The sequence below is a fragment of the Varroa jacobsoni genome, unplaced genomic scaffold (assembly GCF_002532875.2).
Source record: "Varroa jacobsoni isolate VJ856 unplaced genomic scaffold, vjacob_1.0 scaffold_715, whole genome shotgun sequence".
In the NCBI taxonomy this organism is placed as follows: Eukaryota; Metazoa; Arthropoda; class Arachnida; order Mesostigmata; family Varroidae; genus Varroa; species Varroa jacobsoni.
Genome location: NW_019213617.1, coordinates 7,699 through 25,227, shown reverse-complemented (window position 1 = coordinate 25,227; position 17,529 = coordinate 7,699). Strand labels below are relative to the sequence as shown.

Sequence of the window (17,529 nt, the reverse complement as noted above, 5' to 3'; positions counted from 1 at the left end):
ACGGAGAATCAAACCGTGCCGTAAGCATTTTGTGAGTGTAATGATATAAAACTACTGACCGGAATAATAGGTCTGTGGCAATAGCGCTCCCGATTGGAGTTGGAGAAAGAATCCGGAAAGGTTCGAAAATGAGTATCATCTCCTTTAAACTCACTCATTGTTATAATAAATTAACTCATAATGAATACTGACATATTTTGTAAATATCTCTCCCACATTTACATAAAGCATTTACTCTAATGGTATTCGAAGTGCAGCCCAAACCAATATTACGTCTTCTATCTTTTACTTTTAACAAAGCGACTTCAGCACCATTTAAAATAAACAACGTTAAGATTTTGCTTGATGAGAATTAATCGGGGTTATACAGTTAAACTTAAGTAAGCTGAGAGTTAACCATTATGATCGATTAGACAAGAGAAAATTTTAACAAACATCTATTTATTTCCAGGCCGATATACATCACATAACGCATCTTCTATTCTAACACATAACACGATAAATAGCTCTTCTAAATTACAGCCGTAAGCGAAAATAAGAAACTGTGGCTATGAAGATGCCGTATCGGCGGTGATTTCACTAGCTAAACTGTTGAAGTTGGGGCCAAGTCACAGTATTTTTGTTTTCAATTAATATTCTTCCTAGAGTTTAACAGCTCAAAAATGCACCTGTCGCGGCCGGCTGATATCATACAGCATAAACGAGAATAGATATACATATACACATATTAGGTGTCATCAATTTACTGGCGGTAATGACACTAAGTAGTACGTGTTGTTTCATTCCAATAAACTTATATATCGACAATCTCATTGCGAGTAAGCTACCATTCGAGCCAAAGACGTGAATCACCCCTAATAATTATGGTAGCGTACGTGAATAACATAACCTGTTCGTTCAATCCAACTATTTACGAACTTACATAAGTTCGTTTTATTACATAAATGTGAAAATAGATGTGAATAACAGTCATTTCGTGAGCTTCAGCTTATTTTCATCGGCGAAATTTATCAACTTCGTGGCTGCGATCCTTCGTATTTTTTGTATATTCCGTGCCTGGGGGATATACAAGTGTTTTCGTATTCGACGTTCAACTTATAATGACATAACAACCGGTATTATTTAATTGTGATCGCGATTGCGCCTGTAACTGCGGTGAACAAATAAACCATGTTAAATGTATGGCGTGATGCTTTGTCCCGCTATCCGGGAAGAGGGGTGTGAATTCGATCGGACAACTTTAGTTTAATGTCTTTTGTAGATCGGATGGTTTGCCGTTATAAATATGAGATTTAGCTGACTTCTCCTAGTTTCTTCGATCTAGAGCACAGAAGGGCCGGACTATCTAACTCATGTTGAAGTTGGCGGTATAGTCATACTCAATCGTAGGAATTACTGCTTGAACAAACTTCAAGAAGACAATGAGATACATGTGGACCTCAAGTGAGCCTCCGCCTTCTTCGACGGTCTGGATTAGGTTTTTCATTGCTTGTGCATGGCGGCAAGGATGCACGGATGCCTGAAATGAATAAGTAACGATAAGAAACAGTACTTTCGCAAAAAAAGGTTCATGTCGCATCCAGCGAGGTGGCCCCTCTAAAATTAGCTATTCGAAATTTGCATTTTGGCTAGCCGATCCTCGGCGTGAGTGCCTCACAGCTTTTGGCTCTGGTATCTTCTAGTTATTTCAGAAAAGGTTGCGAGGTGTGTGCGTTCAACATTATACAACCTTCGAAGTATTTTCAAAAATGAGAGGAATAATTTAGTACAACGGTCGATGGATAATAAGGTTGACCACACAAATAGCAATGGAGCAAGCCAAGTAATTAAGCGAGGGATCTGGAATGCTATTTCAAGCTCTTGTTTTTACCTGTGGAACGCCTTCAATATGTGGATGGTTCTCGACTGTTACCGTCTTCTTTACAAAGTCTTGACTGATGTCTTCATAGATTTGCTCCGTCGTCAATGGCTTCATTTTCTGCAATTTTAAAATGGTTTATCATTGACAGGAGCTACACCGTGTATAATATTGACAATGCTTGCTGGTGCACTTTTTCTATCACTGAATATATTTTGATGGATTTATAATTGAAAGCATACTGTACTTAGCACACAACTGGCTGCAAACGTCGAACCAGATCTATAGACCGCAATAGTAAGTTAAACGGTCTATTGGTCTGTTATTACATCAGGAATAACAAACTATGAGATACTCATCAAGTCCCAGAAGCTATAGCACACATTACTTAAACAATACACTTCTATGCCGGTAAATATTCAGACTTTTTTTGTTTATGCAGACGTCAGAAAAACTAACTAAAATGACATTAAACGAGGCTTAGACTTCTTGCTTGTCTACATTAGGCTATGGTATGAAAACATTGTGATTAATACAACCGTATTAGAAGTCGCGTTGGTATTTACTTATCCACGAAATCCTTTTCATATTTTATCATAAAATGTCTTCGTTTTGCTCTAGATAGTTGAAAAAGACTAGAACTTAACTAAAACAATACAAAAACGTTTTGTTATGTGACAATATTATTACTAAATGAGTTTGTTTAAAATTCTCTTAAAGGAAAGGCACTAAAAATACACTTCTCCGTTGCACTAATGTCCTAGATCCAACTTTGTAGTCTAGAGTTCTTCTTCTTCTAAGTCTTGAGAAATTCGTCCTCTGACATACTGCCACACGTCAGATGAACTTTCAGGTTATGGATAAATTCTTAGATTATGGTGGTTCCACAGTTTCCATCCCGGAACCACTTCTTTACCTTAGGCAGCATTCTCTTTAAATTGCCTTAAAATATTGGCGTTTTTCCCAAAAAAAATGCGGGGCTTTTGCATCCCGGATGGAAGTTACGGCCTACACCGTTATTACATCCGGATGTTTGACGTGCTGGATTACACAGCACCGTAGAATATTTCGCCGAATCGCCTGTACACGACTTAGTTAGACCCAACAAAGTTATTCAATTTCAAAACAACAGACCCTTTTCCAATAAATTGAACTTCAGAATTACTTAGTCCACTTGAAACACGCATACTTCTGTGCAAAGTTTAGCCGATTTTTTTGGCTAGTTTACGACACCTAAAATCACTTATTAGGGTACGACGTCGTACAGTCACTGAGGATGCAGTAATCCTGAGCCACCTACCGACATAATTAGGAAACCATTACAAACCGTTTGTTTTTTTTGTAGCTCGGTTAGAATGGTCCTGTCCTCTCGCTACGCTGTGCATCGTCCTCGATTTGTGTGTGCCAGTTTTCTTTATTTGGGACCCACTCATTTTTCGTTGCAATCGCTTTTCTTTTATAGTCCGCTACTCTTTCGTGTGGCCTTTTAGCAATCCCATTACTACATAAGCGTGGAGATGATTCTTTTGCTTTAAAGTAAATCTGTGGTTACAACAATGTTGTTGTCATTAAAAAAATTAGAGTATCGATACTTGCTCAAATCATATATATCTCTCCATGAACGGAAAACTGAAATAAATTGTGCGTGTGGCTCAAATGTTAGCACCCGTTGTGATCAACGGCCATTGCACTATACATCCCAGTCCACAATAGTTTAAAGATGCTTCTCTTGATACAGTGCCGCCACATGTATTATCATGAAAAAAATAGAATGAGGCAGCTTTCATGTGAAAAACTCACATGCAGATATTCGTTTAGGCGCAGAGATATCTTTGATTAAAGTCGACAGTATGTGGAACCTCAAGGCAGCCTTATTTGAATGTTCAGTAACATATGTATAAATATATATAAGCCAATACATATTCATATCATACACCGATTTAGGTAATGATTAAGCAGGGAGTTGGCTCTTACCTCGTCGTAGCCGGTCAGCCAAAGCCGGGGCGTTCGGTAGTAGTTGTCGTAGGTTATGTTCAAGTCGTAGGTTCTTGTAGCGAGGATCTCCTCCTCGCCATCCCCAGCTACTGAGCCGTCATCGGCCGAAGCGACGGTAGGATCAACAAGAGCTGCCTTTTTCACCATCGAGTGCGCTGTTTCCAAATCTTCGTCGAGTTTTTCCAGAAAGTCATCCATATCGACCCCTTCCAGTTCATCATCTTCATTATCTTCATCGTTCTCAAAATTGGCCGCTTTTGCATCGAAGTTGTTTTTATATGTGTCATCAGTCCCCTGAATAAGTAGGTAGTTCGAAGGTAGTTCACAAAGCCGAAGATAAGTCATCGGCATATTAAATATTTCGAATTGAGTGATCCTTTGTATATCTGCGTACCGTAAGAGAAGTATCATCTATAAGGTTACGACTTCTACATGCAGGCTCATATCAGGATGTCTTTTTATTATTACTATAAGGTCAGTCGCATACGATGACACGCCTTGTCAAACACTCGTCTTTATCGCTTGATAACAACTAAAGTACTAATTGCACTGTACCTTGGATGCACTGTCGTTAACTGTGGGAGCATTTTGTGCAGCGTAATAGTGTGTATCCACCCAGCCTTCGTCGAGACCCTCGCCTTCAATTATCTACCTCAGCATAATAACGTAAAACAAAAAATAAGTGATTCTATCCAATTATCAATCTAAAACGTTGTAAAAACTCTCTGTAGTAGTAAAGATACTGAAACGTGTATTGAAAGCGCGCGAATTTTTGAAACTGGCTAGGTTCTATATAGGCGTTATAAACAAAAAGAAAGAAGAAAGAAAGGCTTCAGCCGTCTAACCATCACAATAATGGTGGTATTATTTGCGTTATTTGTGCCCAGTGTGTGGTATCACCTTTTCGCTTTCATTGTTATATTCCATATCTCTGCAGCGTTTCGAACATGGAACGTTTTTGGTGACGAGAAATTGTTTATCCTGAAAAATATATGAAAATTGTAGAAGTATTCAGCTTATAGCTAGCTGGGGTTGTTCAACGTTTTCAAGAGGAGTCCAGGAGTACTTGAGAAATAAACCTGTACTCTGGCATCAATTTTGAAAAAAAAACAATGCCAGCAATCAGATAAAAATATAGTGATAAAAAAGTGTTACTGATGTCTCACCTCAGGTAAATATGACTTCGTACATGAAGGATCGCCTTTAGCCCATGCCCATGTGGGACAGGTAGCAACAAGATGGTCACCGGCTAATACAAATTCCTCCGGCGTAAGCATTCCACTCTCGCGGAACTTCGACTCCTAGTCACAGGTGTTGTGTGAAATCGTGTGAGAATCCACTAGTCCATTAAATATCGATTATAATCGGTCTTCGACATTAAACTTAGGAAAAATGGCGTCTCTAGACAAGTTGAGCAATTTATTATCAATGACAATGCAATGCCGATAGCTATATCATTACTTAATAGTGCTTACTCGTAGGATTGGTGTGATTTGCGCAGCTAGGTCAATTGCTCGACCTTTTATTGTGTTCACGATACTCTGCATGATTAGCTTTTTCAAGCTGAAACGGTCTCGCCGCCGTTAATTACAGATTGTTGCTTCTCCTGTGTAGAAAGTGATATATAGTTAAATCTAATATATCCTTGGTAGCTAATATAAGAGTGATTGAAGAACTGGCTATAGGCTTTGCCTATAATTTTGCCTACCTCTGTAACGTAAGTGGTAGGTGATACCATAAATTAGGCGGATTTTTCTATTCTCCGATCCCATATCCTAACTATATATTATCACCGATATTGAGCAAATCAATTTTGCGTGTGTTTCAGCTTATACCACCCACTACACAACATGGTAAGGTGAGAGAATATAATAAGTATGAAAGATTATGGTACGGAGAGTTCGGTATCCATTTGTGTGACATGCCAACAGATCGCTGAGTAAAACGACAGAAATTAGCAGTACCCAGAACTTTACCCAGCTGCTGACAGGGGTCTCTCTCTCTCTTATTTAATGCCACCCAACAATAGTTACCGTGATAGTCGTACTAATATCGCTGCTTTGCTGCGATCTCACACACAGAGACACACTATCAGAGAGCTAAACGCTTACAAATCTCACAACGCTTCGACGCCCAAACATCCGCTACGTATACGCGCACATAAGTCTAGGGGGCGTAGGTAAACTAACGGTAGAAAAACGAAGGAAAATAGTATTCATACATAGGCAATAGAGGTACAAGGCAGCCAGATAGTTCACCTTTACTACGTTACACGTGATGTTTTGGCGTTGGAATTCGAACACAATAACTTAAACTCTACACCAAAAGGGAACATAGATTATAAATCAACTCGAACTAACCGATACTCACTGATAAATGCGAATAGAGAAGCACACGCCGGCTCCTCCTAATGAACCAAAAGAAAATTCTTAACAACCTTGCTTTAAGCAAATATGGCAGGGCGAGAATCTATCATAGAATACAAGCGAAGAGCCAGCTGGTGAAGCCAGTGATCGACACATTTAAGAAAAAGAGAAGCTGTGTTGGTTCTGGGGTGAGAGTGCAGCATATAATCGAACTGACCTGCGACGTCGTACGAGAACCGTTAGCGGGTGTCAGAAAGGGATATGAATTTTAATCCAGAAATTTACAATGCATTTACTGATCGCTTAATATTAAGTACGGCTTTAGTGATTGAAGTCTTTCATGACATAGTGAAACAGAAGTCTAAAATAATCTTGTGTCCGTACCTCCCCTATAGCGCCTATTCTGTTTCGCACATCATCGCTCACTGCGCACTTTTAATGAAAATGCGAGGGCAGGTAAGGGGATAAAAATAGCCTTGCAGTTAGGGAAACTTATTCGTTAGCTGCCAACTATTCGCTACTTCAACTATTTATGTGCGTAAAAATATTTCCAAATAATGAGTGCCTACGACTGTATGATGCTGCCATTACATTGGCTACTCATTTTTGTAAATGACCATAAACAATGCGCAACTCATTGGTAGTATTATCTTGCTGACATCGTTCGCTTCCCAATTAATCGAATACGCTTGTATTCAATCACAGTCCAGGTTCTCAAGCATAGCACGTCCGTTTTATTCATTTCATTCTTTGCTTTCTTCTCTCGATCTCTTCGAGATCGGCTTTCGATCATAAACATGTTGGATATGGTGGTTTATATTGTTTTTCCTAATTTATTCGTTTCGTATGGATGGAAATTTCTAACACCATCCTGACAAAAAAGGAGATGCAAAGATGTGGTAAAGCGACCGTAAAAAAATCACATGGAAACAAGTGGATAAAAAGTTGTGTGTGCATATAATAGCAATGCAAAAGATTTAAAGAAGCTGTTGGCTGGCGTTGGCTGTATAGCATTCGTTGCGGTAAAAAAAGGAGGGCGCTAGGTACTCAATGAGTTGAATTAACGAAAATACATTTCGAAGTTAAGTCGCGTGACGATGATTGCAGTAAACTCTTTCATATATCTATCACTTTGATGAATTAGTGCGGAATATTATTCAATATAATGTTCTGGAAACACTATCGGTGGTAACGTTTGCGAGTATTCACACGTCCTTATATTATAACCATAAATACATCACTTTCCATATTTCTCTTTTGAATAAGTATTTTAGTCGTGGTTCCCCTATCTACCTACTGACCAGTTTATTCATATCCTATAAATAACGTACAAAATTGATCGAACCACCTGGAAGCGGTGACAGCGTTGCATCGCAAAGACCGGTGGCCAAGACTAAAAGAATTTGGTAAGCTAGTCACTGACAAAGAGCCACGCGTGGATTGAAAATCGTTCCGAGAATTCGGTCACAATTTTTATAATCGAATGGGCAGTGGATTCATTCATAGTACGTAAGTTCTCCGAAACGTTTTTCGCTTGTCGATCGACATGTCACTTACGTAAAGTTTATATTATATATATATATATATGTATCAAGATTGTTTTGTGGCAAACACGAGATGTTAATTTTGGGCTACTATTATTATCATTATTCTTAGCTAATCATTAATTAATAAAGCGATTCAAATGATTGCACACATCGTAAAGTAAACGTTTTCTTCCATCTTTCAATCGTAATTAGTGTGCACATGTCGAATACTATGTAGATATATATGTGCATGCTATTGTCCTAATTACTCATTTACGGACCAGCATATCCGGCGCCTCATGTTGCAGCTGTTCCTGAGAGAACTTTTTATTAATTTAATTATTTATTTGTATTTACAATTGGTCAGTATTTTCAGTAATAAACGGAAACAACTGCGCGCATGACATTACTAGTGTTATAGATTGTCTTAGTGCTATATATTACAACATTATTAGGGTACTTTATAGATGTAGAGCTACATTAGACCTGCCAGTGCACTGTACATATGTTACATAGAGTTCATGGCATTTTTGTTTGATGATATTGTCTTGTTTAATTAATTTAAGAACAGATGACCGAACCCCATGAAGTTGCCCCCGCTGCCTCAAACGGTAAGAGTCGGAACCACTGTCATCATAATATAATGAACGATTTTTCTTTTGTTTTTTCTTCTAATACGTTTAATATAACATTACTAATAATAAATTAATAAAATAAACACTGAACTAATCGCGATTGACTCGAATAGAAAAATACCTATATTTTTTTATATGCCAGTGATTGTTCAGGGAGATACCGCAGCACAAAATTGAACATTGGAACCGATTCAAAATTCATTTTGTATACCCCCATTTAACGACTAATTTAGCTTCTGAACACACAAATAACCACGTCTTTAATTCGCGAACTGAGTAGAACATCTCAGTTTCATCTGTATGAAATGTAAGGTATACAAAATGGATGAAGTCTTAAATTTGTCGTATTTTATGCAACGTACGCAGGAGAATAAACACTAAATACAATACGCATTACAGCTGCTAACTCTAACGATCTGTGCCGTTAGTTCAAATGGGATGCAGCGGCAGACTTTTCCACTCAGAACGACGAACGATACGACGACCTTTGTTTCGGCTGTCGATTGATCGACATAAACCACCCGCAGCTTGCGGCACAATAGAAACGACCATAGGATCCTTATTTAAGGCATAGTCGTACGACTACGATCCTATTTCAGATGGTAGCGTTTGTGTTTTATATACAGTGAAATGAATAACGATTTTGGGTACATAAAACCTTAGATATCATTCATAAGCCAACAGGCGGAAGCATATATGGCTTATATATTGTGGAATATTCTTAGTCGAAAATGGTCTCCATCTCTCCTTTCGTGCCACAATTAACCTGCAAAATACACTTTTACAAGTATAAAATTATTATAGGCTCCTTGAGAAGTACTTAGTCGAAGTAAGTCTTGGTAGACCAATGCGGCAGTGCAAAGTGCAGAAAGACTTGATGGCATCCTTTAGGGCAGCTCTTCTTTGCGCTGATCAGATTAATGATGCCGTGATTTTTGCCACCAGCAATACGTTGTTTTATTTTCTTGAGATGACTCATCACTTCGCAGCCGCACTACACAACAGAGCTCTCATTGAATGAGCAATAGATTCTGATCGTTCAGTGACCACTTTCGATGTGCTGCGGATATCGCACAAAAAATAACTCGGAAACGTTTAGGTTGACCACCACAAAATACCCACTATTTTCTGCCCAAAAACAAGGCGTGTTTTTAATGAAAACGATTACATTAGTTTCGAACGAATAACTGACTCTCTTCAAAGAGGATCTGACGAGTTCGGTCTTGAAGAAGCTCAGCCAAATTTTGAGGCCTCCCTCTTAGTCCCAAAAGTTTCTTATTTATCGACGTTAGATTCGAAGGAGAGGAAAGGTCGTCAAAAACCTTTTCTTCGAATTCTTTCTGGAAGGTATTCAATATTTGTGCAGTGGTAGTTTTATGCTGCCACAGAACATGGTCTTTGACAGTTAGGCCTTTTTTTGGCAAAGAGTTTTTCATGCGACGCAGCTGGTAGAGCTGCTGACCAATCCTATTAGTGCTTTGTCCAAACATTACCTAATGTGTCAAACAATCATGGTCCGGCCACATGCAAATGATTAAGCTCATGATAATCGGATGAGGGTTCTGATTAACTTAGGCCGAGGTTTGCTACCCTACCTTTGTATTTTTTGTGTTTACATAGAGATGCTTTGTCTTATCTCGCAGGATGAATCTATACAAAAATCGGTTATTGTGAAAGCAAACTGATCAGTGCCAGGAAAGATGTTGGGCTATACAGGTAAACTGATTTTTCTTGTTTACATTACATGAACTTTCCGAGCAAATCCCATTTATGACGGGTAGTGGTGATAAAAGATGGTGTTGTAACTGGACTCTATGCCCAGGCTCAAATATCTGCTCGATTGGTAAGTTGCCTTCTAAAGAAGTGAAGCGGTCTACTGAGACGAGGGACATAACTTACATTGAAATGATCATTTTCGACAATTCTCAAACGATTCGCGTAATGGTCACGTACTATTCGGACACTGTACAAATGTTCAGGACTGCTTCAACGATTTAGATAAAATTGTGGAGGAGTAGTCGAAAATACATTTTTGTTATCAACTTCTGGAAGGATCATATTTGGCAATTTTCTTTAACATACGATTATATACTTTTGGGACCGAAAGAGAACAGTGAATACTTCTTGATTTGACCTTATAACCAATTATGCTTGTTTATAACAAAACACTTTTCCTTGATTCTATATTACGTATGTGTTTTCTAGTTCTTATTGCTAGCGCCATAAAAAATAGCGAATTCGCGTGTGCGAATCCTTCTCGATAGACCAGCGGGTTACCGACGCTCATAGATGCAAAAAGCTTTATTCGACGATGTCCTTAAGTTCATCATTAAATTGTCTAACCAAAAGTATTACATGCGTAGCTAGCTATTAGCCCGGACCGAAGAATTCGGAGACCAAAGACTGATAAACTATTCGTTTGCTATATCTTATGATAAATTTAGTACTTTATCAATTATGAGATAACACAGAATATTGTTGTGTCAATATAACTCGAAGCAACGACCGCTGGCACCATAGCTGAAGGGCATTCAATATCACCACAAAAATGATTCGCAGAGGATCTTTAAATACTTGCTCAGTATTCCGTTATATCTGATTTTATAATTTTCGCAAATTACTGGTGCGGTCTCTAAACTCAAAATAGCGAGTACTTCGGTTGGGAACGTATGAATTATGAGCTAACAGTGATTACGGTCAGAGAATTTATCGGAAAAATTTCGTTAGTGCCATTTAGCAGTTGGGCCAAAGATTCTTCATGTGCTGTTGGCCATTTCGTTCATCACGTTCGACACCGTACCTCTCTCCTGTGCATTGACCCCCACCGAAATAGCATAGCTTAAATAGAAATCATGACCGCAAGCAGGAATATACATAAGCTCAATGTGAAGGTACCGCATGCGTCATATCCGATAATCAAAAAAAAAGGGCTTTGGCCAGGCCAGCTCGAAACATTCCCCGTCGAAACTTAAATATAAAGGCTAAAAAATCACTAAATAAAGTCTAATTTCGTGTTACTCAATGTTAGAGAATCGCACCCAAACCGATTAAAAAAAAGTTAAAATTAGCCGATGAGCTAGGCTACTTTAAACTGTTGAAGTTCGTTATGAATTGAAATCAGCAATATAGAAGTCACGAAAACTTCAACGTATGCGCTTAACGGGTCGCTCTCCAATACATCCACCAGTATTTGGCTGTGCGTTCGGCACTCATACTCGAAAGGCTGCAATTCTGCGTCACGCTGTTCTCTGTACCTCGTTTTTTTTTTGTAGTTTCCTCACGATTAACTCTTGGCCACTTAAACCTTTAGGTGTAGTTGTTTTTCAGTGGGCTTAATTTGGAATTAACTCAGTAACATTGTGATAATCTAGCATCAATTCGTTGCATTGTTATTAGCAGCAGAAGCAGCAGCAACAACAACAGTAGTTTACGTATCATGTATTTTTCAAGCTCAGAAACGCTACTGCATACAATTTGTGCACGAGTCTAAATTATTCAGAAAATGTGAATGTTACAGTTATTTGCACGTTTCTTGGTTGTATTTCCCTCATTACAAAAAATGAAAGAGCGAATGACGAAGTTTGAATTGAAGGCAGCTATGAAAAGGCTTTTTGCTGTAGGCACGTCTTGCTAAGCCTAAATACCTAATACAAAGATGGCTGGATGGCGCAACGTTAAGCAGGAATCAATGGATGAATCAGAGACGGTTTTAGAGACTCATCAGAAGCAGGTGATTAGATAAGAAGATGGCGGTCGGGCCCATGTGACACGGGCAAAAATCGAACAACTTCCGCTAGGAACAAAGCTCAGATGGATAGAAAGGGAGCCCGACAAGGGTGGTCCGGGCCAATTTATCCAGTGGCATGCGACCCCTTTATCCTCCATTTACCCGCAGTACCACTAAATAAAGATTCGGATCGATTTGTAGTGAACTATAAAATGCGAAAATAGCTCAGTTAATAGTATAGTTTCGGCGAAACCAAGCACGGCCTTTAAAGTGGAGTTCCATTTTCGGTCCAGAGAAAAATATTTACCTTGGTAATACACGCAAAAGTAGCACATTCTCTATACAAAGAGATTAATAGTGATGCGCGTGTAAGGCATCTGCAAAATCATAGACTACGATATAGGTCATAAATTAGTTCAACGTAATCAATCACTGGCATACGATGTCATTGTTGATATAAAACGAATTAACACAAGTGGGGTCAAAGACCTGCTAGCGAGAATAATCTGACCAAAAACAAGACCTCAACCCATCGACAACATATATGAGATGGTAACAAATCGACCATGACACAAACAAGGATAACAAAGCAATTTTTAACATTTGACATTCAGTTAAAAGTTTACCTAGTCTAGATTTTTACAAAAAAAATTTACACTCTTTCCGTGAAGATGATTGTAAATGGCCGAAGTAACTGCTAAGGCAAACACATTTCGAATGGTGTTTTCGTTTTTTTTTTTATTCCTTTTTTTAGTTGGATCTGTGTAACTGTAGAAGCTCTTCCGATTCACTAAACTCTTCAGGGGTAAAGTCGGCCTTAAGCCAAATCAACCTGCAGAGTGCGAAATTTGTTTACTCCACTAAGTTTATTGGATGTTGAAATTATTAAAAGATGAAATGTCATAATAATCGTTTGAACGCGATTCGTCTTTCGTGGCTATACATTTTTTTAACCTGTTGAATATAGTTGGTTATATTTCATCTACCCACATACTTGATCTAATTATACTTTTTTTTCATATAATTATTACTATGATTGATTAACAATAGTCAGGCAGAGACGCCTGCCAATTCTTCTACATTCTTTGTCGAGTGAGCTCATTTTATTCAAGCTTTTTAAGCAACTATCCGTGAGTTGGCTATGTGATAAGTCCAAGGGAATCGGTGAAAACGGATCATTGAGTGATACTTGCAACAGACTCTGAGTGTTCTCAGATTATGGCAATAATCCATTGTATCAGTCAATCGTAAACATCCGATTGTAAATACTTATCCATGTATCAATCGATTGTAAGCATAGCCCGTAAGGATAGGATGCGTTAAAAACTAAGTTTGATTTATTACGAAGGCTGATCTATATATTAGGCCTTAGTGCCTTATTTGTATTCGACCGGTCACGGATGACAAATAAAATGAGCAGGATAACAGCCATTTATTCCCGTGATCGTAAGAGATTCCCTTAAGTGCTCGTCGAATATAAAACAGCTTTTGGTAGCAGCCCGAATATGACGCACTCCATCGATGATGAAAACGGGCATTTGAAACGGACGCGATCTCTAACATCGTGTAGATAATAGCCTCCATATATTTTAAGACTTTTGTTCCGTCTGGTCTGGCCACGCACTGGCCAGGTGCGTCCGCCAATGCAAATATCGTACACCGTCGAAAGCAAAAAAGTAGAGGGACAACATTGACAATGGTGCTATATGTCCCTTATATGTGTTCTTATCATATTAAGTTAAGGCTTCCGAACTCATACAATCATCGAGGCTATAAGCGCTGCTAAAAATCGTAAATATACATCGAGACGTGTCGACTTGTCGCCATAAAACAATACTTATGATATATTTCTATCGAAACAATTAATTGCATTATTATTATTATAGGCGTGTGAATGATAGAATTATATCTCTTTCAGACGGCTAGTAAGATTGGAGCCATATGACATCGTGCGAATAGCATATTTGCGTCGATCCTGGAAATTGACAGTTTATGTATCATCATGTCGTGTAAGTTATCGGTACTTTCTCGTTACAGGTTACAGAGCAGAAATCAGTCAGTGGTTATTTCGCCCAACTTCATATCTCTTGCGATACGTGCATTCGATGAAGTTCCCTACTAATCAGAAGTTTATTGTTTTGTTTGATGAATAATATTCGCAACATTTGAGACAAAAACAATAGCTTAGTGGCCGAATATTGACAGCACTTATGGAAAGGAATATAGAATTTTCGGACTGTAAATAAATACCTTGTGCCCCATGTGGAACGCTGCGCAAGCGTGCCATGTCTTCGATACGCATTTGTCTTGTTTGTCTGTCTTGCAACTGCTTGACATAAACATTGCCTTCGAACCGATTTATTGCTTGTAGACAACATTCGCAATCTCTCACTGACAGAATTCATAGGATCATAGAGAACCAGTATTTACGATTCTTGCTAAGTGGGATACGATAGTGAGACTTGTACTTAATCAATCAAAGTTGGTTCAACTTCTAGCAAAAGCTTAGAAACTCTTCTATAGATATAGCTGCTTCACAGCTACACGTTTTACGGCAGACGTTTCGACGCCACTCCAAAACTTTCTCAGCTTTTAAGGTTTATTACCCACTTTTTTTATTACACTTTAATTGGATTGAACTTTTTTTATCAATTTCCATGCTTTTTGGCAAAAATCACTTTCATTCGCATTCCCTTTTGTCGAGCTTTTTGACAATATTCTTCTCATCATCAATGAGAAATGTTTCTAATAAAACCCCAAAAAAGCGTAGGATATGGAAAAGTGGACATTTAAATAAATCTCTTTTATCTAGTTACGCCTGCTGTGTGAAGGCTTGATCAGTATTGCCTCGAATCAGCATTATCTGGCTTTTTCGATCGGAGATTCGGATCTTATCTGCCCCGTCGATCATGAAATGATCAAAGTAGATGCTTTTTATAAGGCTAAGCAGAAAACTTGGTAAATAAGAACGGGCTTTTTTGCGCTCTCGACTATTGGTGAAACCACCTTAACCTCGTAAGACTCATCGTTTCACAATCATGAAACTTCGAGCAGTTTATGTTATGAAGCGTCTTATTTGACGCCAAGTTTAGAGCTACACGTCTTCGAAGCGGCTAAACTTTTAAAAGTTAGTCATAAAGTTTCAATACGATTTAGATCAGTAGTCTGCAGTAACAGAAAGGGCGCTATTGTGATTTACGCCAGTACGAAGGACAGTGATTTGATTGAGTTTAGAAGTCCTTTTGACAGAATAGTTTAAAAATAAATCACTACCTATACCCAGAATGATGCGTCATACTCACAAATATCAGCTGAAGTGCAGCATTGTCGCTAGATTCAGCCGAATCCTATGAAATAAGTTTGCCATTATATACCTTCTGTCGATTCTGACCTGGCCATTTGTTATTAACCCAAGCACGTTACGAACACCATCATGCAAATAACTAATGTCGTTAACTATAAATTATCGAATCATTAAAATAATGATTCATATTGTAAGAAGTTAATGTATATATGTATACGAACCCGCTGCATACATACCTTAGTGCATTTTTACGACGCGTAAGAACACAGCCCCAGTAAAACCATCGAGGCGAAATCGAAACATACACACCGTATTCTTTATTGGCATATTCTTTATCTCCACTCTCCTCAAATCCCACAAAAAATAGGCCAGTAAAGATGACAGAATAAGAGTGCAAGGTCACAGCGACGTGATAGATGCCGCAAAGAGACTCGCAATTGGCTACCGTTGTTTGGATTCATAACTGCCAAAAAAACTACAACTAAAAAAAAGCCTAAAAAAATTAAACTCAAACTTGTTGTAGATCTCGAAAGCTACCACTGAATTAGAGTGATAGGCTAGTTAGAACTCAATAAGCTTAAACTATTAGAAAATATTGCTGACCGCTGATCAGTAGGAGCCTCGGTAGTACATCTAAACTACGGTCTATATTCACTGCGTCACGAACAATGGAAGTAAGCTGTGATAGTAGAAAGTAGGTTCTAAAAGTTCACGTGTCTAGTTAGAGTTGAATGTTTCGAGAACTAAATAACCTGTGTTGCGTTATCTTGCAGCGTGTACAGATACGTTTAGACGTCAGAATCAAATAATGCTTCTGGAATATATAATAGTTCTGGTCACTTTTGAACTGGATAATAACGATGGCGACCGTGAAGGCAAGTGAGGAGTAGCATGCCTCGAAGATTCGAAGCAACACGATTCGACTCAAATCAGGACCTGTAAACTGAAGTGATCTCGATTCGGGGCATATTTACTCAGTTCAGCTAGATACATCGTAATTGAAAGTAATCAGGAATCATAATATTTACTATGGAATCGTAGATCTGCTAATGCTCTACTGAAAGTGCAGTATTTTGTTTTGCTACGGCCTGGCCTGTTCCGTACCTTCTGCCACTTTCTACGACCAAATTACCAGCGAAAGAATCAATAAAACTAATTTAAGCGCTTTCATTAGATAGCATTCAAATTCCTAAGTAAAAGAATATCCAACGCTCTACTCACGAAATGCGCAGGGAGACACCTACCAAAACGACCCACATTAGATTCATGTCACTAAGAGGATCTATAGTTATTTCATTAGCGGACAGGTATCGAAATCAGCGACATACGAGCAACAATCCGATTACTTAGAAAGGGTGAATAAATCACAACCCCGCCGTTGGATATTACCGTTAGATTCTCTAAAAGAACAAAAGAGTTACACGCATGTGTTATACTGTACATGATTTTGATTGACTATTTACACACTGCATTGGTACTAAAATGGAGCTAATTAACTGCTCAGACGGCTACAGAAGCGCTATTGTAGACATATGAAAACCACTAGTATGGGGTACAAACGTAAAAAGGAAAAACGTTTAGAAGCTAGATGGCATTACGCTAAATGTGATGCTACACCCAAGTACGTCACAACGCGAACGCCTATCTTCATTGCGGAAAACTTTTCTTTTTCAGTCTAACGCCTCAAAAAAAACTAGAACTGACGATTCAAGGACATATTGCTGTGCTTCAAAGGGCTTCTACCAACTTATATGTGTACGCATATGCGTGTCTATGCGGGCGCTTGGCGTTTCTAAAAAGAAAGGTCGAATGAATGAGGTGTATCGTCTTTGCAGGTCCTGATGTCCTGAATGGCATTTACACACCGACTGTATGGCGTGTCCCCCACAGACCTTTTGCCATGAAAACGTGGCGACGTGACTATTGCTATTAGCTTAAGAAAGACTGACAGCAACAATTGCGTAACACTAAGAAAATATCTTCACAACCGTTACAAACGAGACACTGGACCCAATTTACAATGAACTGCAACCGGAATACTCGATTAGAAACTTGGACTTTGTGACCAGTGCTAAAAACTAATCTGCCCATAGATTTTATTCAAGCATTAAAGGTAAA

At 38.5% G+C, this 17,529-nt stretch overlaps 1 protein-coding gene across 2 annotated transcripts; it reads right to left on the bottom strand.

Annotated features, from left to right (window-relative positions):
- Positions 1–421: 421 nt before the first annotated feature.
- On the bottom strand, positions 422–6,360 carry Atg3 (Autophagy-related protein 3). 2 transcript variants are annotated; one of them, XM_022837571.2, is made up of 8 exons: positions 6,224–6,360; positions 5,329–5,459; positions 5,020–5,154; positions 4,754–4,834; positions 4,409–4,501; positions 3,833–4,147; positions 1,871–1,978; positions 422–1,519 (listed from the first exon to the last, which is right to left on the bottom strand). In XM_022837571.2, exons 2-8 carry the CDS (start codon positions 5,398–5,400, stop codon positions 1,346–1,348), a joined length of 978 nt encoding a protein of 325 aa, XP_022693306.1. In that variant the 5' UTR covers positions 5,401–5,459; positions 6,224–6,360; the 3' UTR covers positions 422–1,345. The 2 variants fall into 2 exon arrangements, with proteins under 2 accessions (XP_022693306.1, XP_022693307.1); XM_022837572.2 differs by having other exon boundaries at positions 6,214–6,353.
- Positions 6,361–17,529: the final 11,169 nt, after the last annotated feature.

Excerpts from the sequence above, each read along its gene's own strand:
- Atg3 (XM_022837571.2), bottom strand. The coding sequence starts at position 5,400 with ATGCAGAGTATCGTGAACACAATAAAAGGTCGAGCAATTGACCTAGCT. Across the intron at positions 4,502-4,753 it reads ATAACAATGAAAGCGAAAAG|ATAATTGAAGGCGAGGGTCT; the intron begins GTGATACCACAC and ends ATGCTGAGGTAG. Across the intron at positions 1,520-1,870 it reads ATATTGAAGGCGTTCCACAG|GCATCCGTGCATCCTTGCCG; the intron begins GTAAAAACAAGA and ends TATTCATTTCAG.